We start from the raw sequence: 25431 nt of genomic DNA, 5'->3' as shown, positions 1-25431 counted from the left end.
CCTTCCAGGATCGTTACTGAATTGCTCTTCTCGATGTGTCTCAGCTGTGTATGAACCAAATGCATGCTTTTCTCAGTTATATACTTCACATAAATCAGATAAAGCATCTTATATAAGTAATTTATGGAAACAATTGAATTATTCTTGCATTGAATGTGGCCAGGAGCTGTGAAGGTCTCTGCTCACAACAGAGACAGATGGTATCAGGCCCGGCCTTGCGCTCATCTAGCGGTGGTCATGGTCTCTGAACTCATTTGATAATTACTCTGTACATTCATTCAGTCAAGTATTCACGCTATTCAGAATAAACTATATTCATAAATGTTTCCCGTGTAGAAGCAGCTTTGCGTAAACTTTACTTCCTGAATGTTGTTGAATTTCGCATGGCTGTTCTAATATTCTTTAATAACGTTGTTTAAAATATGTACCCCAAATTTTACGGGTTCACAATTTAAAGTTACAGGGAACTCAAAATATTTACAAATGTCAGGTGTCAAAGACTGCGACACGTAGAAGTTTATTCTAATGACTAATATTTGTAGGGAAAATATTTTATCAGCAACTAATAGTTTACTGTTCATGCCATGACGATACAGAGAATGTGCTGTTTGCAGCCGAACTTTAATTATACTTTTGTCGAAAAATTTTGAGAAAACCAACGAAAAATTCATCAATGCTTTATTTACAGTGACTCATGCTATCTGTAAGTCACTTTATCCCTCCAATTTTGAACGTAATAAATTTATAAAAGCCAAACCTCAGTTTGCGACAGTACGCGAAGAAACGTCGAGAATCATGGATCCAATTTACAAATAAAAATAATAGAATGAGTCTGAAAAAATATAAGTTGCTAGTTTTTAAACGCTGTGGAGATGCCACGGAGCCAACATGATTTATTATTTGAATAAGGATTTTTGTCAAAAAAGCAGTCAAGATAAAAAAAACTCGGGCTTAGTTTGAAAAAAAAATGCAGAAGCAAAAAGTTTACACTTCAGAATTTTACCACAGTATTCAATACAAAAATATAATGGTTTCCCAGCCAATATGATCAAAAAGTAAAAGAATCGAAAGACTTTCAAACATTGAGAAAATAAAAAATTAATCGTAAGATATGGCGTGTAGTTGAGGCAGTAAACTATTTAGCGTTACTAAGTCTACGAACATGTATTATGTCGATACAAAATAACAACGATCTCATTAACCACAAGTATAGCCTCTTAACGCAGCACCAAATACAACGGCGGTTCGTGCGGCTCCAGCAAATGTTATCCTTCCTATCCTTCCTTATCTGATTTTCCGACATTATCACTCAGAAAAAATCGTGGCGGTATAACATAACATAACATAGTGATGTCGGCGCTGAAGTGTAGGCCTGATGTGGCCTTTCGCCATTCTTTTCCTTTTCGTCTCACTTGACTAAATTCTGAGTTCGACAAAAAACAAAGTGATTTCGTAAACCTTATATAATTTTTATTTATTAATCGTCTTCGGAATAAGTTTTTGATCGGACGAATTGAATATTTCCACACTGTAGAGAATTCGCGGAAAGTTGGTCTCGGATGTTAAATGAGATTCAGATGTAAAGTGACTTGCAGGTGCCATGCGAATCACTGAAGTAAAGTGAGTCATGGATATTAAGTGAGTCACTGGAAGGAATTGCGAGTCTGAAATACCAACAGAAACGAGGAGCATTTTACGGAGCCCTATAGCTCAAGCTAGTGTCCATGAGCAATGTTCTCTGATTCACAGTAATTCCCCATATTGCAAGGTTAGCCAATGTGCGAAGCCTAAGTTCATTATTCAAGCTTCATTATTTGACATATTAAATTTTTTCAATAATTTGTTTTTGTCGATCTTTCTATTCTGTCCGGCTAGAAAAAGCGATTCTGCGGCGATCACCACCCTATTACAACTTGAAAAATATCATTTAATACCGCTGACACCAAATTTTGTAGAGATAATCCCGATTTTCCTACGTTAGAATTGACACTGCGTTGCTAGTACATTAATCACGTTCAATTAATCACAATATTGGCATATATACTGGATTTCAAGACGTCGTGTTTTAATCCCTCACACAAATTATATAGTTGGGTTTGGCTTACTGATGAAGTTACAGCGTCTGTGCGGCAAAAATTTGTACAAGTCAACGCATCCGAGAAACTTGAGAAATATTGTGACAGCAGAAAGATTCTGGATGACCAGCTCTGGATGATAGAACTATCTAGACCAAAATTTCAAGTTATGGTAACTCTAAATTAAGGAGCCAATTTCCTAATTAAAAAATTGATATAATTGTGATTTAAGTCGCACAAACCGCCTTCCAGCCTCTTTAAAGTCCACCAATTCTTACGTCTAAATGCCGACTGAGGGAAAGCGTTTCTTGCAGTTTATCATTTCACAAATTTAAGCTAATAAATGCCAATAGAATTATTAATGTATTTTTATAGCGTTATTAAAAGCAAGCCCCCTCCGAGAAGGCGCAAACGCATAAAAAATCAATTATTGTGAAAATTAGAGCCAAAAATGTCAATTAAATTGATCGTATTATTAATGAGAACGGTTTCTGTAGGCCAGAGTTATCGTTAGTTCAAAAATCGATATTACGGGCATACATATATCACAATATGGCGAATTTTCTCAGTACTTTCTCTACTATTGAATTTTTGCACAATTGACGATTCAAGCGATAAATTAATCTTGAAATATGAGTTTGAGTTATCCTCCCATATACAGTACATAACACCGTACAACTCAGTCGTATGACACTATGCAGAAAATTCAACAAAAGTATGTATAGTAAATCTAAGCATAATAGACAACAAATATGTACAAATATTACGATGCTCCGACCACGGCCACGCCGCCAGAAAATAATCCCAAATGCGAGGAATCGAACTATGGCCGCTTGGGTGACGGTCAGGTATTCCACTAACTAAACCACAAAAGGATGGAAAAATTATTTCCATCACCTGCCGTGACCAGGATTCGAACCTGGGTTATTGCGGCCACAACGCAATGTACTAACCACTATACGATCACGGCTCTGACGTGTGTGACGACTCAGCCCTTGTAAGTAATTGTAATTAGTTTGGTCAAAATTGTCGGCTAAACATAATTGCTTATCGTTTTTAGTTGAGTGTCCATGACTGATATTTAATTCATGTTCTTTTCCTAGAACAAAAGTGACAATTTTGTATTAACAGCGGGATGTTATTTTATTGAAAATGTAAAACAATCTATCTAATTGGAATTATGAGAATTGCATATCTATTTGAAAAATATTCATTATTTTCATGAATTGAACACATCCAACGAGGCAGAGGCGAACTATCAAATTCAAATAATTTAGGAGAAAATTCGAGAAAGAAAGAGATCATACTGAAAATATTAGCGTTCAGCCTTTGAATTTTTGTACATTGTTACAGAATCCGTCAACATTTTCCAGATTGCCTAAAACAGCGATGCCTTCACAAACTTAAAACAAGAAAAATAACTTTTCTTGCGTTAAAACGACTCAAGCCCGTATAAATTTGAATCCCGGCAGGATTCAAACCGATAAAAATATAAGCACACGTCACATGACGATGTAGTCCTTGTAGTTCTTGATGGCCTTAAGCACACGTCACATGACGATGTAGTCCTTGTAATTCTTGATGGCTTTAAGCACACGTCACATGACGATGTAGTCCTTGTAGTTCTTGATGGCCTTAAGCTGCTTCTTCAGCGCCCTGACGAGGTCCAGCGGCTGGACGAGGATCGAGATGTCGCGGCCGACGGCGTTGAGGCGGTCATGGATCTCTGAATGCTGAGGAAGATTACAAGTAATTGTAAATATGTAGAAATATAATATATGAATCACGATAATGTTAATGTTGAAGTCCCGATCATACTGCGCGATATTATTTGCCATGTTAATGTTATCCTAATGATTTCTAATTTAATTATTCAATTTCTTCGATGAAAAACAATATAACTTCAACAAATTTATTGTGTATAATTCGAAAAAGTACTGCAGAGTCGATGATCTAAATTAGTTCGTCGTGGCTAACAAGGTTTTACCTATTTTGACGAAGTCGATGCTCATGTTTAGTGTTAAATTTAAGTAAATTTCTGTCACTTGAAGTTATTTAAGCTGAATTAAAAAGAGATTGAGGAATCCGTTCTACTTACAGCGGTGCATGCAAAATTCAATCGATTTTCAAAGGCTCCTATACTCAGTGTTTTGGATAATCCAAGGCGCCAATGTCTAATAAATAAAGCTGAGAAATGAAAAAATTTTTTACCTTAAAGAACAGGTTGAGAGGTCGATGGTTGATCTCGGTGAGGACCCAGGAAGTTAGTCCAGTGCCGTCCACCGTGGTGGCTTTCAGTGACAACCCTTCAGAGGCCGCCAGCCCACCCGGCACCACCTGTAGTGCCACCAGGTAACAAACAACTTGTAATACTTATAATATGTTAGGGTTTGCAATACGGATTACATTCGAAATTATTTAGCGTTCAAAAATCTCAACAGCCGGTTCGAAATTTACCGATTAATATAGTGATACAATTTATTTCTACAGCCTCGTTGCAGTCACACGCGGTAAGGCTTCCTCTCCAATATCTACCTCCACTGTATTGCACATCTCAGTATCTCTCTCTGATCCCCTCTCTTTGATCATCTCCTCATGATACCCACCTCTCTAATCTCCGCCGTGTTGCCCACCTCAACATTCCCCTCTCTCTGATCCCCTCTTATTGACCATCCCCTCACGATGCCCACCTCTCTAATCTCCGCCGTGTTGCACACCTCAGCATGCCCCTCTCTCTGATACCCTCTCTTTGACCATCCCCTCACGATGCCCACCTCTCTTATCTCCGCCGTGTTGCCTTCCCTCAGGATGCCCAAGGGCTGTCCTTCCTCTTCCCTCTTCAGGGCGAAGACTTTGCCGTAAGGGATGCGGCGAACTACGAACTCCAGCTGCGTTGTCGCCGGCAAAAAATCAAGCAATTCATCACAAATAATATCCACTAATAACAATGTATATTTAAAAATCTTTCTAATATTAACTAGAAAACCGGTTAGCGATCTAATGGATTAATGTAGCGAATGATCGTTGTGTGAATGTATTCATAACCCGAAAAATCTTTGTTATATACATGGCCAACGAATTCATTATAGATGAATGCGACAACACAGAAGATGAATAAATCTATCTGTGAATTTACGTTAATGAAGAAAACGCTGATTCGTAAATGCGTAAAATGTATTGAAATTCCTAGGGTAAAATTTAAAGTAGTCACGGAAGTTTGCTATTTAACTGTCCAGGAATCCCTAGCATATTGTTCATGTTACAATCTCCTTTTGAAGTATTAAAGAAATTTAATTAATAACTACATGAAATCAATTAGGTAAAAATTTGACTCATAATTAAGCATTGATGTGGTGTCTTGTAAGGCGTGGTAAGACTACCGCTCGATTCTAGATTACTTTAAAAAAACAATCTCAAGAAAATATTTGTTTACTAAAATCCACGAGCAGGACTCTGGATAAATTACCATATATATTAATTTAAAATCAATAAATAAAACTCCGCATTTAAATTGCAGACAAATTTTTCTTCAAAATTAATTAGGGCAACTCTGTATTTAATAACAGAGATGTTTTGTAGCCTTTTGACCACAACACCAAATCAAAGTATCAAATGTATTCACACTCAATTTACACAAATATGTATATGAATAAGAGATATATTAATGACAGCACCAGCACTGTCGGGTCAGAGCGGATGAGGCTGTTGGCTTCAGCCGCCGTAGAGACCGGCACGCCGCCCACGCTAATAAGGCGGTCCCCCAAGTGGAATGTGTTGTGCAGGTATGGATGCTCTCGCTGCTTCCACCCAGCCACGTACACCTGCACGATATAAATTCCAGATATAAATTTCATTAATCTACCATTGTGTCAGTGTATCAATCCTGAATTGTATATGTATATAGAAATGTTTTTTCAGCACACACAATGCACATAAACAAATTACAATAAATACTTGACTGAATACCTTCCCGTGACCAGACCTGGGAGAAGCAGTTGACGAAGGCGATGGAGTTGATGCAGTCTTTCCTCCTGAGGGTGAGGCGCACGCCAGCGGCGTGGCTGATCTCCTTCGTCAGGCGCACGACCTGCTGCTCCCGCAGCGACATCACGTGACCCGCGGGGCTCACGGGGAACTGTGGGGGTTGGGAGGAATAGGTGTGGGGTTGGGAGGAATAGGTATGGGGTTGGGAGGAATAGGACCAGGGGATCGAGGGGGAAATTTCGGTTAACTAAGGAGATTAATCAGGGAGGCTGGCGGTAATAACTACCATTTTAAAACCATATAATAAGGGTTTTTCGGGGTTTTAAAACCAAACCCATGGTTAAGTAATTCACTCGCTTCAAGTAATTTAAGTAATCAAGAATAAAAAATATTGTGAGGTAAGAACTGAAATGGAAATTATTTGATTAATTTTATAGAAGAATAGTGATGACTTTATGTGACCAGAGTGAAAATACTTGTACATAATATAGTTACGTTGGGAGAGGTCCGTATATAGAAAAAAAGTTTTTGTAGTAATTGGATAATTTAAGAATCTAGAGCATTACTGACGCAACAGAAAATATGTTGGATTTAAAAAACATGATTCATTATGTTTGAATTTTAAAGCAGGTAATATAATTAAATGACTCACGGGCTGGCGGGGAGCGATGGACGGACCAACGGACGCCGCTCGTCTCGCCTGCTCCCGCCGCCCCGACCGGCGGTGCTCCGACCGCCGTCTGAGCAGCCCCGTGTTGGGGGGCTGGGGTGGTGGGGGGCGGCGCTGCTGTCTCAGAAAACGCCAGGAAAAGTGGTTCGTAAGCTCCGCTGCTGTGGCCGCCATTGTAGTGGCTGCTGTTGTCGTTACCGTTAGTTGCGTCCACCGTCCACTGGTTACATGACGTCACTTCCCAGGAAGTTCCAACATCTCCAGAGGAATGTTGAGTCATCGAGGAATGTCCACCTATGGCGGCCAAACCAGCGGCCACATCCCGTCTTTGTGGCAGCGGCGGCCGACAGCCGACAGCCGAAAAACCGCCGGCGCCGAGAGAGTTGCCGATCCTGAGGTGAGCGTCGCCCACATCGTCGTCCTCGTCGCCGTAGAGCTGCGCCGACGCTACCCCGCCGCTGCTCTCCAGCACCGCCGCCACGTCGTCGAAGCTGAACACGTCGCCGCTGCTGCCCGCGACGCTGATCACCGTCACGTGGTCGCGAGGAGACGCCTGGAGCGGAGAGGGTTTTGAGAGGAGGTGGAGAAGAGGGTAAGACACGTACGGGGTTGAAGGGAGGTGAAATCGAGGGTAGGACGGTTGGGGCGGGTATTGAGGAGAGGTGGAGACGAGGGTAAGACACGTACGGGGTTGAAGGGAGGTGACAGCGAGGGTAGGACACTTGGGGCGGGTATTGAGGAGAGGTGGAGACGAGGGTAAGACACGTACGGGGTTGAAGGGAGGTGAAATCGAGAGTAGGACGCTTGGGGCGGGTATTGAAGGGGGGTGGAGACGAGGGTAAAAAACGTACGGGGTTGAAGGGAGGTGAAATCGAGGGTAGGACGCTTGGGGCGAGTATTGAGGGGCGGTGGAGACGAGGGTAAGACACGTACGTGGTTGAAGGGAGGTGAAGGCTAGGGTAAGACTCGTGGAGAGGGTATTGAGGCTGAGGAAAGGCGGAGGCAAGGGTAGGAATTCATGGTTTCGAAGTGAGCGATTCATACCAAATATGATGGCGATGAGGATTGCGACAAATTTGAGTGAAGCAGGTTTGCTGAGGAATCGTGACGGGATTTTTCGGGGCCAAGTGTAAAGGGTGAAAAGGTGCGGAGTGTTGCCGACACCCGAGATTAATCTACTCAATTTCTCAAAAGGATAAAAAGATATAAGATGCAAACTGTCCTGTGGTAACCAGGTAAAGTCCAGCGTAGAGATCTCAGTGACTTATGATGATGGAAGAAAATTTGAAAATTATCGAAACAGGTGCGACTTTCATCGTCAATGGCGAAAAATTCTTGAAAGAATGAGGGGAAACAGACGTCATAATTTACTAAGCTAGCACGGCACCAGATCTCTTGTGGTCACTGACGAAGGAAAAAAAGCTCAACGAGAAGCGGGTAAAGAAATGAACAGCGGTCGTCCTGAGCTAATTAGCTCTCGCCAATTACTGATCATTCATTGCCCAGCTGAAAAGCACTCTGCCTGAAAATCCGTGCAACAATAGATATCTTCAACAAATCAAGGAACATCCGTGCAACAACAGATATCTTCAACAAATCAAGGAACATCCGTGCAACAAAAGATATCTCCAAAAAAGCAACTAGTATCCGTGCAACAACAGAATTCCTATTCCTAACAAAGACCACACGCTTCAAAATGAAAAACCACGCCACACTCTGAGTGATTTTTCCCTTATGCCTGCCTGGAATGAATCTTATTGCCCGAATAAGTTTTCCCTGAATGGGAGCTAACTTCATCCCAGGTCCGAAGAACAAAAATCAAAGCTAAGGTAACACTCCATCAAATCGAGGGTAACTTTTCTAAAGCTAAGGTATTAAAATATCCAATGTCATATAAATATTTTGGTTACTGCAGTCCATACTATCTAGAGTAGTTTCCCTTGAATCAGGAAATTTTCCCCCCATTATCTGGGGTAATTTCCACACCTTGAATATTGAATTTTTTCCTATTACCTGGGGTAATTTCAACCGTACCTGAGGCCCCTGGGGAGAGCGGACGAATGACACCGGAGGTGCGGGGGTGTTCGGGGAGCTCGGCAGCGACGTACGGAAGGATGACGACCTCCTTTGTGATAAAAATCAAATCATATAGTTTTATTGAATTATCATCGCAATTATAATAAGTACATGATGAAAACCTATCAACGAACTTCAAAGATACGAATAAATTGGCAAATGTGATTTTCTCTAATGTAGACGGCAGAGACAGCATTATACGGAAGAGGGTAGTAACTTTAACCAAATATATTGACTCATAAAGAAAGACATTTATCCACAACAGGGGCCATTAGATTGAAAACTACATTATGCGTCATCACTGCCAGCAATATTGTGATGCATTATTATCATTATTATCATTACTATTATTATTATTATTATGTATTGACGTACCTAGTTGTGGCGTCGTGGTGGCGGACGTACGAAACAACGGAGGAGGCGTTGACGAAGACGTCGGGGGAGGTGTGGGGGGACGAGTGACCGGGGGGAGGGGAGGAGAGGATGGAGGGGGGAAGAATGGTGGATGGACAGGAGAGTGTGGATGGAGTGAGGCTGGGGGCTGGGCTTCCCCCATGTCGGCTGCTCGTCCCCACGCTGCTCACTGACACATCCTCTGCAATGTTGAGGAGGAAGGTAAACTGGGGAGGAAAGATACAGTGCAAGCCCAACATTTTCCCGACAAGGTCATTGCAGTCAAGATTAATGTTCCAACGATGTGATTATAAAACTAAATTTCGGACGGCTCAAAATTAAAAAAAGTTGTAATTTAATTGCACATTGATATTTCAGTGAAATTTGGATTTGATTTTTGAGGAGCCTAAGAAGAGAGGAAATATTCGAAAGGCTTAAAGCTGAGAATATAAGCGATTGAATCATATAAACGTCTAAAATATAAGCGACTAAATCATATAAACGTCTAAAATATACGCGATTCAATCATATATCCGTACAGAATCTTTACCCAACGAACAGAATGCCGATGAAAAGTTAGAGTAGCATGAGAGACATTTTTTCAAACGGAATTGGGTTGCACATTATTCCTGACTCACCCCTGAACTCCATCCCCTGGGGCGGAGGGAAGAGGAAGGCGGGGGTAGGGGGCAGTGGGGAGTTGGGGTTCCTGAGTAGTGGAGACCTGAGGAAGCCTTCGGGTTCCTTGCTGTAGAGGTTGTCACGGGGAGTCAGAATCCCCAGCTCCCTCAGCTTGCTGCGCAGGGTGTCCAACCACTCCATCATCAGCTCCCTGTGGAAGCGGAGAGGTCATTCCCCATGATTCATGTCGAGGTATTCCCCATGTGTATAAGACAATGGTTGGGGCAGACAAAATTGGTCGCTACGAGATATTCTATTATCGAGGGTGATAAAAGGATGTTCATTTCTTCAGTTTAAGAGGGTGTTAATTTCCTCAGGTTAAGAGGGTGTTCATTTATTGAGAAATTGATGGGAAGATAATAGTTCTTCACTAAATGGGGAATTAGATTATTGAGGGGCTCCTGCCTGAGGTGCCTACACCTCTGCCTAGCGTGCCCACCCACCTTCCTGAAGTGCTCACCCACCTGTCTGAGGTGCCAACACACCTGTCTGACGTGCCTACAGGTCGACGTATTAGTCGACAGTCGTATATGACGCGTAGTCTGCAGACGGTCATGTCCACTCACCTACTCTGCAACGCCAGCCGCACGTGCTCCCCCTCGAGTGTGACCGCCAGCACGTGTTCGTTGTCTTGGGTGAAGCGGATGGAAGGGGAGACGTGGAGGCAGCGGTGGAGAGAAAGACGAGATGGAGGCCGGTGGCTGAAGGCAGAGCGCCGGTTCTCGTAGAACTCGAGCCACGGCTCCCCTCCTCCGTGCTCGCCTCCTCCATGCACGCAGAAGATCACCCACAGCTTCTCTGACTTGCAGGGCTGTTGGATAAACGGATTAGGAAGAATGACGACATGGGATCAGCCACATCTCCGACTTGTAGGGCTTTTGGATAAACGGAGGGTTGGGAAAGAATGGCGATAAAGGGTCATCCACAGATTCTCCGACTTGCAGGGTTGTTGGACAAACGGAGGGTTAGGAAGGAATGGCGATATGGGATCACCCACATTTTTTTCTGACTTTCAGGGCTATTGGATAAACGGAGGGTAAGGATGGAATGACGACAAAGGGTCATCCACAGCTCACAGCTTCTCTGACTTGCAGGGCTTTGATGGTAAAGGAGAGTTAGAGAAATTAGATGAGAAGAAAAATGGTAACGGTAGTATGCTTTTAGAAAAAAACGAGAGTTAGAAAGAAGAAAGTAAGTGTAGTTAATGTGTACAGTATAGGGGATCAACAACAACGGAGTATCGGTAGTCAACTTTGCCCCAGCGAAGACCTGCCTACGCCACTTCCTCTCAAAAGGAAACTTGGCGTTTTCTTTGCACTCATTTCCCCCCCATGGTTTTTGTTTCCCCAGGGTTTTTAAATTGTTTATTTAATTATTTTCATGCTTTTTCGATTGCGTTTTTAATTCCTGTTGCACAGCTTAACCCTTTTGTCTACGATCCATTTACCGTCGTCAATGCTATTCGTACCTAGTGGTTTGGGAGCGAGAAGTTCCAAAGGCGAATCGAAAGATATAAGGAAGCAAACATTAGATGGCCGTCAACCTCACGAGCTACGTATTGGCTTCATCTAAAACTTGTTGGAGTGAAGAAATTGCTGCGTTAATAAATTATTAGTTGAAATTATGACATTATTTGTGCTGACGTGTCTAATTAGAAAAATATTAAAATTACTGCGTATTGAGTGAAATGAATCTTACATGGTTTGATTTTCCCCATTAATAAGTACAAACTCATGTCCGATCAGTTAGATACAAAAGTGAGTGCAATTCCGCAAATTTTCGGGTAGTAATGGAAAACAATGATTGTTTTTAGAAAATTATTTTTTATTGTGGAATAATGGAGAACAACGAAAAAGAAGAAATTAACACATTAAAGTAAAAAAATTACAAATGCCTAAAAATATGCTACAAAAACATCCAATGAAAATAGCCAAGAAGTAACGTGCATAAAACGTAATTCTTCACAAATTCTTTACCTCAACAATTTTAACAAGGAAACCTTAAAATCGAGAAGCAAATACTTTACGACGTAATTGCGGCTAGTGAACGGTTGATCAAATATTTATAATAAATGTAGTTGGTAAACTGGGCTACTAGTTAGTATGGGAATTTCTCATACAGAGATGCCAATAGTGTGGACGATGACGACTAGTAAGTGAAGATCTGGCTGGTATGGGACGACTAGTGTGATAACGACTAGTTAGTGCAGGGTGTCTGGTTTCATGGATTTAACCCTCTACCGCCTGACAAGAGTAACCGGAGCAATATTGTCACGAGCCTACTTCCCGAAAAGGATACCTTACTAGTGAGCGCAAAATGACTTGCACTGATTGTTGCCGCCACGTACGACAACTTTAAAATTTTATCTGTTGCGTACAAACGTCCTCAAGTTGCTATACTCAATAGTTTACCTATAATTTAATTGGAAGTTATGTTCCCGGAGAGTGACATATACGGCGGTAGAGGGTTAACCCTTTGCCAACGGATACATTTAGCAGTCGTCGATGTTATTGGTATATCAAAGTCTGGGACCAAGAGGTTCTCTTCAGTACAAAAAGGGTTAAGTTACGAGGGGAACTGCGCGGGAAGCCTACCCGGTATGAGAATAGCGAGGATTGATTCACTCACCCTTGAAAATGGGGAGATGAGCTTCCTCTCGTTTGGGGGAAGACGCTTGAGCCATCCTTGCTTGTGCACCTCGTAGCCCCCCGCTGCCCCACCTGTACAAGATTCATGTGGTTTAATTGTTATCTTGTGATAGGAGATTATTATACAGATACAATGAGAGCATAAATTACAACTTTCAATAAGATGATAACAAATTGGATCTTCTTGTGGGAAAACAGGTTGGGTAGGTTGGGTAGGTAGGTTGCGTGTCGTATGTTTTTATGAGGTACCAAGCATTCGGGTACCAAGTATTAGTATTAAGGCAAGAATTAAGATATTTAGCTGGGAGGGACAAACACCAGGGCAACAGGCAGGTAATATCAGTGGGTAAATCTCCGAAAAATGCTCAAATTAAGAGACAGGCTCCATGTCATAAAAACATGAAAGTTGTGCAGCTGGAGCAGTAATTAAATCTCTCTGGCCAATACTCTTAATCAATCATAATAAATGATTAAATGAAATTATTTGAAAATTTATCTTAAAAAGATAAATTCCTTATATTTATCCTTAATCGTTTGAATGGAAATCAGGAAGCATAATCTATTGAAATTACATCAGAAAACATTAATTTTTATTCGAATAATCAATCAGAGTACATTATTCCTGAATCAAAGGTTCATTTCCTTATTCAGGGATAATTAATAAGGGTTCAAAAATGCAAATGTAAGGCTGTAAGACTGTACGTGTTGCAATGCACTTTACACGTCAGATTGACGTTGACGTGGATTGAGTGATCCTGTAAATTCAGATGGTTCCGCAGCCAACGTTTGGTTGAATTCTTGCAATAAATTTCGTATTTTACGCTGTAAATTTTTTTTGCTTGCAGCAATGAGCTCGAAAATCAATTCAATTTAACAATGTATCCTTAATCCTGAAAATAACTTCCAATATTTTTTATGAAATCAAGAGTTATTTTCTTCGCCGACTCAAAAAGAGTACACGATAATAACTGATCGTTGAAGGTTCTTGCATTTATTTTCACCTCTAATTTTCGAATAATCACGCACTTCTTTGGACTTTATTTTCATTGTCTAAATTTAATTTTGTAAATTTAGAATGGTAAATTTTACACAAAAAAATACCGCTTTGTCCTGCTAAACAATTTGAAACAAAGTTCTAATTGCTAAATTTAGCTTGTAAAGAACCATCTGGCAAGCCCGTTATATGCAAGGACCACAGCTGTGCTCAGCACTGCACCGGAACGCTTCTTGTCGCAGTTTCTGGGTTTCCGAAATTGTTTTTGTTTTTCACAAATGTTTAATCAAGAAATACATTGCATTGAGTAATATCCACAGCAAGACTACTCGACAACTTTGTAAACAAAGCAGCTAGTGAGACAACAAACAGATACTGAATGTAAGTGAGAATAACAAAATTGAAAATTACACCCGGGTCTTTCCATGAAAAGAAGAGGCACAACTACTTAATAGTCCAACGGTGCTGCATAGCAAATTGCTGTGCAGCAATTGCTGTGGTGTGCGGTGCTGCACAAAAAATTATATTCATATTCACTGTTAAAGACGGTGCTCGAAGCGCTGCACGGGGATGCAAAGTGAAGAAATGTTCCGTACGGTGCAATGTGGTGAAGTGGTGCAGTGCTGTGCTGCCCGGTGCAGTACGGTGAAGTGCGGTGCAGTGCTGTGCTGCTCGGTGCAGTACGGTGAAGTGCGGTGCAGTACGGTGAAGTGCGGTGCAGTACGGTAAAGTGCTGTGCTGCATAGTAAGTAAGGCGAATGACGCTCTGCTGTTCTACTGTAAGGACGCACAAGCGAAAGTACAGCGTTGCTCCCTCCAACCCTGAGCCCCACAGGTACTTGCGACACCTCCAGTGGCCTCACGAGGACACACGACTCAGTGGCCCCACAAAAATGTCCGACCCTTGCAGTTGCCCCACGGGAAAACTCGGCTGACCCGCGGCCCCCTCAATGGCCTCTCTAGAACGCGCGACCTCCTGAGTAGGGTCGCGGCCCGCGCGTTGGACCCACGGGGCGTTTGACCTTCTCAGTGGCCTCACGAGAACGCTTGACCCCTGCGGTGGCCTCATTTGGGTCATATGACTCACTTGTTGGAGGGGGAAGGAGGTGGGAGGGATGGAGGAGGTAGCACCTGGGATCAATGATATAAACTGGGAGACAGTAGGAATAAGAGAGGAATTCGGCGAGTATTTAAAGAAATGATGGGGAGATGTGCTGGGGAAATGTTTAGCGATGAGTGCTGGTGGATTGTTGGGAAGAATTGCTGGGGGATTGTTAAGGGAAATTTTCGGGGGATATGTTGAGGAAAATATGCTGAGAGAGATGTTGAGGAAAATGTGCTGAGGGAGATGTTGAGGGAGATATGCGGGGTGATTGGAGATTAATAAATGGTGTGGAGAGATGGCTTTGATGCCACATTCGAATAAGGAAAGGTAGAGATGGAAAGTAGGATATAAAGAGTGCGAGGAAATATATGAGGATTGGCATTGGTATGCTAATGAAGCATGTGTGTGGGTGGGATGAAGATGGGTATGAAGTGAGGAATGGATGTGGCTTTGAGAGGGATGGGTGAAGGAAAAAAAAGTACTTGGGATGCTTTGGGGGGATGCGGGTGAATTGGGAATATGATTCAAGCGAGCTGGAGGAGTGAGGGTACATTGGGTGATGAAGATGTGGGTTAAAGAGTTGTGTGTGGGAGGACGGTGGGAATGAAAAGAATTTAGGAGAGAAGCATCTAGAAGAACGTGAGGTCGGGAGGTTGTATAAGGAAAGAGCTGGAGGATGGATTGAGACGTGAGAGTTGGGTGAGTGAGGGTGAATATGAGGGAGTAGGGTTGTAATATGGGTTGGGAAGGAGGGATTGGCCTGGGGATTTGGATCGGGTTACTAGATAAAGATGGTTATGAAAGAGCTATGTAGATGAGGCTATAAAAATTACGAATTCTAGAAGGCTCTAGAAGGAAGGTGGATGTGTGGAAATGGGGTAGAGGTGAGGCAACACCGGCGGTATGTCTGAGGCTGGCGGTGGTATGACAAGAATGGGGAGGAGGGAGGTGGGTGGTAGGGTTTCCAGACGCGCAGGAATGGAGGTTGGTGGGGTAGGGGTTCGGGCTGGGGTGGATTGGGTTGAGGGGAAGAATGCAAAGGCTAGAGTACTACGATTGGGGGCGGCGTAGAGGAGAGTGGAAGAGGGGGGATGATGAGGCAGAAGGGAAGGTAGAAGGGAACAAAAAAGTCATAAGAGTTAATGACGAATAATAGGGAATTTGAGTTTTGGGAGGAATGGTAAGGGAAAAAAGGTGTGGATTGAAGAGGTTATGGTAAGGTGAGAAGGAGGCGAGTAAAGGAGGAGGATTAGAGGAATAGAATCCATGGTATAAAAAAGCGGGATTTGGAAGTTGTAGAAGTTGGGAAGGGTAAAATTAATGGATCAATGGGGATTAGCAGGTGTTAAGGCATTTAAAGGTGTATTAGGTGGAAAGAAAAATAACACTACATTACACTCCGATTAATGTGGCTTAAATTGATGAATTTATCAACTATCGCTCTCATTATCACCGAAAACGTTGAGGTTACTATAACACTAATAGACGTGATTATTGATGTACAAATTGCTGTAAGCTGAGTTTACCGGCACAGTTGACTTGATGCCCGGCAGGTTAATTTGTAATGCATACAAGAATATAAGGAATGAAAAACACCATCTAGTGTACATATTGGCCCTAAGACTGACAACGCTCTGCTAGTATATTTATGGGCTTTGACTGCACACACAATAACCAAACTGTGGGTAGCTATTGTAAAATTCTGATCAGGATGCAGCAAGGCGAGGTTGCGGCATTACGATGTTCTGAAGGACCTCAGATGAATCACGACTCCCAAGCAACAACAAATAAAGTAACTTACTTGTATTTTTGGATAAAATAAATGTTTAAATAATAAATAAAATATGTTTAAAATAATGAAAAAATACCCATATATTTCATTTCAAAATAATGAAATGAATGTATCAATAATGATAGGAACGCACGCATGACGTGCAATAAAGTAAGTAAATACATTTTTATTTTTATTGAGTGAATACCAAAGGAATTTAATAGAATCAATCTATTTATTAAATTTTCTTTGGTTGCTCAATTGGTATTTCTTATATTGTTCGTATTATTGAAGAAAGTGAAAAAATTCACATTCATTTTGTTTGTGAACGCATGTATAAGGCAATCGTTGGCATTAACGTGAACCGTTTGCTTGTCTTCCTTTTAATTAATCTGCCAAGGTTTATGTGGTGTTCTCAATCACGACGAATTTGCACTAGCAAAGCAAATTATTAATTCGAAATTTCCTTGTGAGATTAGTATTTTATAAACGATTTTTCTCGATTTTTGTACGCTTGGAAAAATTTCTATAGATTTTTGTACGCTAGGGGAATTTGATCGTCTATTAAATTTCCTAAAATATATAAGTTTGATCTCCTAATAATACATTTTAATAGAATTCCGGGGAATCTTGCTCACGCCAGCTCATTTTTGCTAAGAATACCGATCACTTTTTCAAGAATTTTTTCTCTGAAATTCCAAGAATTTCAGCACCTACGAACATGGCTGTCGACCTTGAGGATCCAGAAAGTCTTGATTAAAAAAAGAGAAAACTGATCTGAAAAAACACGAGCAAGGCCCGGAATCTTGGCATCAAATTCCAACAAGGATAGGAATCAGTATTTTTTTTATTACGAACAGGAATTTTGTCCTCAATGCTTATTTGAGAGTTTTGATTATTTGTATGCATACATTTCAAGAGGATTTGAAAAAATATTAGAAAAAAATTTGTTCATATAACATAAGACAATTCTTACGTTCTAAAAAAATGTCTTTGCCTAATTTGTCAGCTGATCAATAAAAATTTCATTCGCAGTCATTCTTGTTTCACGACGATATTATTAACATTATTATATATTACAGTGCAATTGGATATTTTAACTTGAATTTTTATCTTGTTTATCTGAAGATTTATACGGTGATATAAAAAATATTATAAAATTTTATAATATTATAAATTATTATAAAATTTTCAAATAATTAGTTTCTCGGTAAACATTCCCATAAAACTTTTTCAATTTATAATGAAAAAAAAACGTTTAGGAATCAAAATGAACAGCAGGAAGCGCGCGTTTGCTTTGTGGAGGTAATGATGAAAATTTTCGATGTTGTTTGCGACTGATTTGTACAAAATGGTAACAAGTCTCTCAAAGTGTTCATGTTGGCTCAATATAGTACAGTTTTGTCGGGTTTTGCCCACGTAGAGCCAGTTAAGCAAGTGCGTGTCGTATGTTTTAAGCAGTCAAGTTACGTAAGTCATCAGTCCACTCCAGGCTCCTTCGTCCTCGCAATCATTTGGTACGATTTCATTTCGGTGTGACTTGTCATGAAATTGAACTCGTAAAAATGAAACTACACGTTCATGCATCATTTTTTAGAGGCTTCACCTATGAAAATTAATAAATAAACGGTCTTCTTTGCACGATAAATTAATTTGTACAATATTTATACATTATATTAATGTTCTTTCGTTACAATTCTCGTTTTTCAACAAAAGTCGAGTTATCAATTTGAAAGCGCACGAAAAAAAATTTAAACGTCTGTTGCGAAATTTTTACACGCAATGATAAAGTAAATAACCTCTAAAAAATTAGGTGCAGAGGTAACAAATAACAGCAACATATTATTTTACATAAAAAAATCTGCTATCAAATGAAACTTTTTGACTAACAAAAAGAACTAACACTTGACTCAAACAGATGGCCGCAGTGAAGCAGCAGCCGGTGCAAGGGTCTGGGAATGTTTCACCACCTGGCGCTATTTGTGCGGCAGGTGGCAAGGTGCCAGCTGTGCTCATTCCGTGTGCTTGGCAGCTGAGCCCGTTACTGCTTGCAACAGACTACAGCTGCACCAACTGACTGCATGCAGTTAGTCACCAACTGACTGCATGCAGTTANTTTTTTCAAAATTATTTATTCTATTAATTGATTCATGCATTGCCTCTGACTTCACACAAGTGTGCAAAATTTCAGATCAATCAGACAGGTAAAAGTGTGTCAGATATCAGTTATAAGATTTGTAGCTGACAAAATTATTTTTTCAATTTTTTAAACTTGAAAAAAATTTTTTTTTTTATTTTAAAATCTTTTATTTTGACATTTGATTCATGCATTGTCTCCAACTTTACACAAGTGTGCCAAATTTCAGATCGATAGGATAAGTAGACGTGTATTAAATTTTGATTACAAGATTTGTAGCAGACAGACAGACAGACAGACAGACAAACAAGAAGTGAAGTTAAAGAGAAGTGTTGTAAAAAATAAGATAAAATTACTCCTCATGATGATTTGAATTCATGCTTAATCTTTTATATCAATGATAATGGCTTGTGATTTAGTGAGGGGGTAATGAATTGCTAGATTGCGTGATGACATGAATCAAGTCGTGATGAATTGGTCGATTTTGTTATGACATAGTCAAATCGTGGCGATGCCAACAATTCTCATCAACTTGAGACAGCGCCTGGTGACAGAAGTCCACGGCCTCTCATTCAAGTTAAGTAAATTTATTTCTTCATTTATCACATTATTGCGAGATATATGACATCGCAGACACCGCGAGTATAAAAGTAATCATATTTTAGCTCAGTCGCGTTGGTATGCCTGAATCCAAATGTTTGCAACATGCAGAGAACTCTTCGTGCTTGAAGTGTACAGGGCATTTAATGGTGGTAAGTGTAGCCCATTGTCAATACATGCTTGTTACTGTATGCAAGATAGCGTATAACTCCTCCAGAATAACCTGAAATGTGAATGCTGAGCATGTTTCTTGTTATTAATATATCAATCCTTTTAGATTCTATCTTTCCCTTTAAGACTTCTCTGCTCAGCAACTTTGCTTTAAGTTAGTTTAATTTTGATTCTTCTCATTTCCTCTTTAATTTTGTGCTTTTAACTCTAGCTCTTGAGTCATGTAGTATCTCCTGAAATGCGTCCTATACCTCCATTGCCAAGCATGGGTCAGAAAACAAAGTATATACATAGTTAAAAGAAAAAACATTGATTAAGTATTAAAAATTTAGCTCACATTGTTCCTTTACTATAGCTCGTTCTCCTTAGGAATGCGGTAAAAATTTTCAGGCACTGAAATTCAACGGGTTTAGTTGCCTGGATCACTACTTAGGTAGCGATGAAATTTCCCTATGCGTCGTCGCAGTCTCATTATAGGCACAATAATTAAATTACTTACTTAGTAAACAAAGTAATTACTTACTTAGTAAACAAAGTAATTACTTACTTAGTAATTACATAGTACTTAATTACTTACTTAGTAAAGAAAGCTCTATTCAAACAACTTAACAACGACAAGTAAACGTACGATTTACTAAGCTATATTTGAGACGTAGTACAATGAGCCCTTGAAAGACAACTAAACTGAAGAAGTTCATCGACATCGTAAACTCTCGGTAATTATTCTGGTTGTTGGGCCCCGCAAGATTAGCAGCTTCGCTTGGAATTATATCAACAGGGAAGTCCTGAACATTGAATTGTGATGGTCGTGCACAATATTGTCCTGCAACCATGGTTTAGCTATTGGTTTAACCATGCCAGCACCCAGGTATAATTTAACTAAATAGTTAAACCTTGCCAGCATGCCTAAATTAACCAAGCCTGCATCACAGTTTAACAAAAAATAATAATTTTTATTAAGCCACAAGCCATGGTTTAACTAATCAAGTGATTAAGTTAAATAAAAAGAATGAAATTAGTCGAATAATTAACTAATTAAAAAAATGTTGATGAGAAGAAAAAGATGAAAACAACCGTCAGTCGTCGATAAAGTATTGCACGATAAAACTTGTAAGTTCCTCGAAAGCTGAAGTGCATGGCCGGAATCTTGAAATCAACGACAGTTATTAGGTAAAACAAACGAAGATTGTTTTAGATGTTAGTTCGTATTATACATTAGTGTATATTTTATTTATTGCTATACAAAAAGGTATTTTGCTTGCAAAAGATTTCTTAAGCCACATAAAACCGAGAATGCAGCAAAACAAGTCAAGCTAAGTGTTCTGATATGTAAAGATAGATTTCCCGATCAAGGTCACTCCAATATTTGGATAGAGAGAGCTAACTCCAGCACAGGTTTGTTGGCCCAGCCACGCCAGGGTATCAGAGGGTATCAGGACGCGCCAGGGTATCAGCTTACGACGATTCATCGTCAATGTATTGTAATGCAAATGCGCCTGAGCAAAACAGTCCCAAAACAACGGCAGTGCCAGACTTGGCTTCTATAAATCCTGGCGCGCCGACAAGCTCCTGCCATTTCGGGAGCGCTCAGCGACAGCAGCAGCGCGTGCTTCCGGTGTTGCGGGTAGGGTACATTTGTCCTGTTGTGGTGGGAGTGGTCTTTGGGGCAGTGGTCTTTGGGGCAGTGGTCTTTGGGGCAGTGGTCTTTGTGGCAGTGATCTTTGTGGCAGTGATCTTTGGGGCGGTGGTCTTTGGGGCAGGGGTTTTTGGGGCAGTGGTCTTTGGGGCAGTGGTCTTTGGGGCAGTAGTTTTTGGGGCAGTGGTCTTTGGGGCAGTGGTCTTTGGGGCAGTGGTCTTTGGGGCAGTGGTCTTTGGGGCAGTAGTCTTCGGGGCACTGGCTTTTGGGGAATTTGTCTTTGGGGCAGTGGTCTTTGGTGCAGTGATCTTTGGGGCAGTGGTCTTGGAGCAGTGGTCTTTGGACAGTGGTCTTTGGACAGTGATCTTTGGGGCAGTGGTCTTTGGGGCAGTGGTCTTTGGTGCGTACGCTGTGGTCTTAGGCAGTGGTCTTTGATGCGTCTTTGCGGCAGTGGTCTTAGGGGCAGTGATCTTTGGGGCATTGGCCTTTGAGGCATTGCTCTTTGGGGCAGTGGTCTTTGGGGCAGTGGTCTTTCGGGCAGTGGTCTTTGGGGCAGTGGTCTCTGGGGCAGTGGTCTTTGGGGCAGTGGTCTTTGGGGCACTGGTCTTTGGGACAGTGGTTTTTGGGGCAGTGGTCATTGGTGCAGCGGGCTTTACGGCAGTGGTCTTTGGAGCAGTTGTCTTTGGTCTTTGGGGCAGTGGTCTTTGGGGCAATGTTCTTTGGGGCAGTGGTATTTGGGGCAGTAGTCTTTGGGACGGTAGTCTTTGGTGCAGTGGTCTTTGGGGATTGTTTTTTCGTAAAGTGGTCGTTGGATGAGTGTCTTTTGTAAATTTTTCATGAGGTCGTTGGTGAAGTACTCGTATTCGTGTTGTGTGGTTAGGAATGCCGAATGCGACACCAGTACCCATAAATGCAACACGTCCGAATTAAAAGCTTTAATGAATTCAACACAGCTCATTACTGAAAAATTGTAGAAGTCTTCCTCGTAGAATCTGTAATGATTAGTAGTCACAAACATTTTTTTCAATGAATCAAAAATCAATTTAATTTATACGCAATTTCGAAACACCTGGCTACCCTGATTTTGTACTTATACTCTATCTCGCAACATAATGTTGGGCAATTGGTTCTTCTGTGCCATTGACAGAGCTCAGCGAGCACTGCCAGAGTTTCAATACTTCGGCCATGCAACTTCATATGTTAAGTGCCATAAATCCTTACAATGCCCATGTAATATTCGAATACTTCTGCCACTGCCACATGCAGTGCTTGAGAGCTTCTGCCACTGCCACATGCAGTGCTTGAAAGCTTCTGCATACTTCTGCTACTTTCACATACAGTTCTTAAACACTAATTTCACCTCCACATACAGAAAAGTTCTGCTGATTTCACCTATATTTACTTTTCAAACACTTATGCCACTTTAATCCGTTTCGTTTTTATAATCCTAGATGGGGCTAGAAAATTTTTAGGTGCTTCATTTGTTCGGGAATTTGATAACCTTTATGCTTATTAAGATAAAATTGTGTTCAAGCTTAGATTTCTAATGCATAGCTTGACGTAACGTCGAATAATCCAACAGTTGCATAAAATTTTATGTTCCTATCTCGTACACGGAAAAAAATTACAATGACAAAGTAAAAATATATTATGGTTTTATAATAAAAAACACTTTAAAAAATGAGAAATTCCATAACTCTACACATAAAAAATCTTGGAAAATAACTGACCTGAAGAGGACGAGCTCATGTCGCCTGGTCGCCCCTGCGCTCAGCTGCTGAGACGCGATCCTCGCTCGGGTCCCGTAACATATCGGGACTTGCTACTTCATCTCTGCAGTTGTGCGTGTCTTTACGATCAGGAACTTGAGTTAGAGTGTTGCGTCCTGCCAGCAACTTAAGTTAGAGTGTTGTGCTTAACTAGCAACTTGAGTTAGAGTGTTGCGCTTAACTAGCAACTTGAGTTAGAGTGTTGCGCTTAACTAGCAACTTGAGTTAGAGTGTTGCGCTTAAATAGCAACTTGAGTTAGAGTGTTGCGTCTAACTAGCAACTTGAGTTAGAGTGTTGCGTCCTGCCAGCAACTTGAGTTAGAGTGTTGCGATCTGCCAGCAACTTGAGTTAGAGTGCTGCGTCTTACTAGCAACTTGAGTTAGAGCGTTGCGTCCTGCCAGCAACTTGAGTTAGAGCGTTGCGTCTTACTAGCAACTTGAATGTGCGTGCTGATGATACCGTTAACTCGAGTGTACGACACCTGCTGATCAAACCATTAACTGATGTTTTGCGTTACACGTACAACAGTAACCGTTAATAGAGAGGCGTGGTCCAAACATGACTAAATAAATTTATCACTTTAATGCCACTCCTCGCCCAATGCTGGTTTAAATTTCAGTGATAAAATGCTACACCTTTCTACCCCGGCCGTTAGTTCTAAGTGCGAGCTCCTACTAACTCTGCGAATTCATACTATATTTAATGATTTCTGTTACTTTTCTGAACAAATGAGAATGATATGATTATTTCGTGTAAAAAATTATTTCACAAGATATTAAAAGTGTTAACCGAAATGTTACCTTCAGAGATCACTTAAAAATACTGGCAAAGAAACCCAATGAAGTACGATGAGGCTATAATAATGGCACATCTGCGGATCGTAGCCTACCGGCTACAGGCAAACCCCGACTAATATTTCAAAGGACACCTCATATTTTTATTACGAATGAAGATAATCAGAAACTAAATGCTTGTCATAATCATATTATATCAGTGATTATTCTTACCGGCATCTAAAATCAAGAATTATGAGGCAATGAATGCGGTTCACTTGTCGGTTCTAAGCGTGAAGAGCCGCCAAGAGAACTGCAACTAATCAAAGAGATCAAATTCAGAACTGGCAAAAATACGTCAAGAAACACTAAATTTCGCAATAAATATTTCAAACAAAAGAAGCCGAAATTTTCATATTTAATCAAGTAGAAACAGTATAAAAAAAACTTATTTTCATGTTCTAATACAATATGAATTTCTCAATCCATTTAAACTCAATAGTCATACGAAACTATTTACGGTCAACGTAGTACTTGGAAATAATGGCGGGACGATCCCGCTATCATTTCCAAGAATCGCCTGCACTCATGTGTGCATATATATACATTTAAATATATTGTCCCCTTAAGCACAGCCGGGCGAAAACATCTCGAGTAACCGAAGACTGAAAGATAAGTCAACCTCGAGTCTCGACACCTCGCAGACACAAGCTAGGAGGTCGGGAAATAAGTAGCCTCAGCTCGAACATTACTGGAACCCACGAAGTCACTACTTCAAACATCGTTACTTCAAAACGAGTTAATAGTTGCATCTTGAACAATGCATGATGCAGTACATATAATAAAAACTGTATACTATAAAATAGTAATTTAATTTTATGTATAATTTTGAAAATGTCACAATGTATTTGTCAAATACAACTTGAGAATGTAAAGAAAGTTGCACTTACGACCGTCGGACCACATGACCATCTCCGTAAAAACCATCAGCCGACCGCTGGTCTTTCAAAGCAGCCAGTAAAGTTAATCTACAAAGGTTTTAACTTAACAGCGATCGTATGCAATTTCCACGGCAATAGCGAGTTCGCTTTCAATCGTAGCTTTAATGGTGATCGTGAGTTCTATTGTGATTGTAATATCTTAGATGATGGTACAATTCTCTGTAATCGTATGTTCGCCAGCGGCCGTAATTTCATAGGCGATCGAAAGTTTTTTTTTTTTTAGATCTTAAGTCTAATGGTGATCATATGTTCGATGACGATCGAGGGTTATGTAATGTGGAAGGTATCCGGTGACCATAGCCTTGTAACTTCATTCAAATTACTTCTTTATTCTTTTTTATTTTATGAGTTTATAAGTTTTTAAATGTTATACAATTTTGCGAGGTATGACGGTAGTGCCTTGTGTTGCAAAATCTGCCAGCACTGCAGACTAACGGAAAGTATTCTAGTATAATATATGACATTCAAGAAATAAAAGCATAAAACATATACCAAAGTATTTATATACCAAAATATGTCGCAGCACGCATCAATACTTTCCATTCCCAAGCCAATGAGTTTTTAAATTATCCCATAATTCAATAATATTCGTGTATTACAACGGTGTTTGATATTTCACATTATTTACGTACTCCAAAGTATTGACTAGTCTGCCAGTTATTCATGCCAGATCACGCGAGAACTGATAATTCGAATTATTCCTACGCATTTCAGAAGTCTGCACTAGTACTGACTCGGTAATACTTACCAGTACCACAAACACAAAGTACCACCACCAGTACCTGCCAGTACCACCAAGTACCCTCACCAGTATCTGTCAGTATCAAGTACAACCACCAATACCTGCCAGTACCACTAAGCACAACCACCAGTACCTGCTAGTACCATCACCAGTACCTGCCAGTACCAACAGGTACCATCACCAGTGCCACCAAGTACCACCACC

General features: G+C 40.6%; 1 protein-coding gene and 1 non-coding gene across 2 annotated transcripts; both read right to left on the bottom strand.

Moving 5' to 3' along the window:
• Positions 1-2973: 2973 nt before the first annotated feature.
• Trnah-gug lies at positions 2974-3045 on the bottom strand. Its single transcript has one exon. It is a non-coding gene; the product is annotated as a tRNA-His (tRNA).
• A 522-nt stretch (positions 3046-3567) lies between these two features.
• On the bottom strand, positions 3568-23413 carry LOC108675908. Its single transcript, XM_047884736.1, is given in 13 exon segments — positions 3568-3808; positions 4287-4412; positions 4850-4963; positions 5750-5896; positions 6058-6210; positions 6712-6829; positions 6831-7282; positions 8764-8854; positions 9181-9400; positions 9837-10030; positions 10446-10690; positions 12508-12599; positions 22672-23413. Coding segments are annotated over 13 exon segments (2106 nt in total). The 5' UTR covers positions 22691-23413; the 3' UTR covers positions 3568-3673.
• Positions 23414-25431: the final 2018 nt, after the last annotated feature.

This window comes from Hyalella azteca, unplaced genomic scaffold, assembly GCF_000764305.2.
Source record: "Hyalella azteca isolate HAZT.00-mixed unplaced genomic scaffold, Hazt_2.0.2 contig16069, whole genome shotgun sequence".
Taxonomy (NCBI): Eukaryota; Metazoa; Arthropoda; class Malacostraca; order Amphipoda; family Hyalellidae; genus Hyalella; species Hyalella azteca.
The sequence above is the reverse complement of the archived record's forward strand: the minus strand, read 5'-3'. Positions and strand labels throughout refer to the sequence as shown.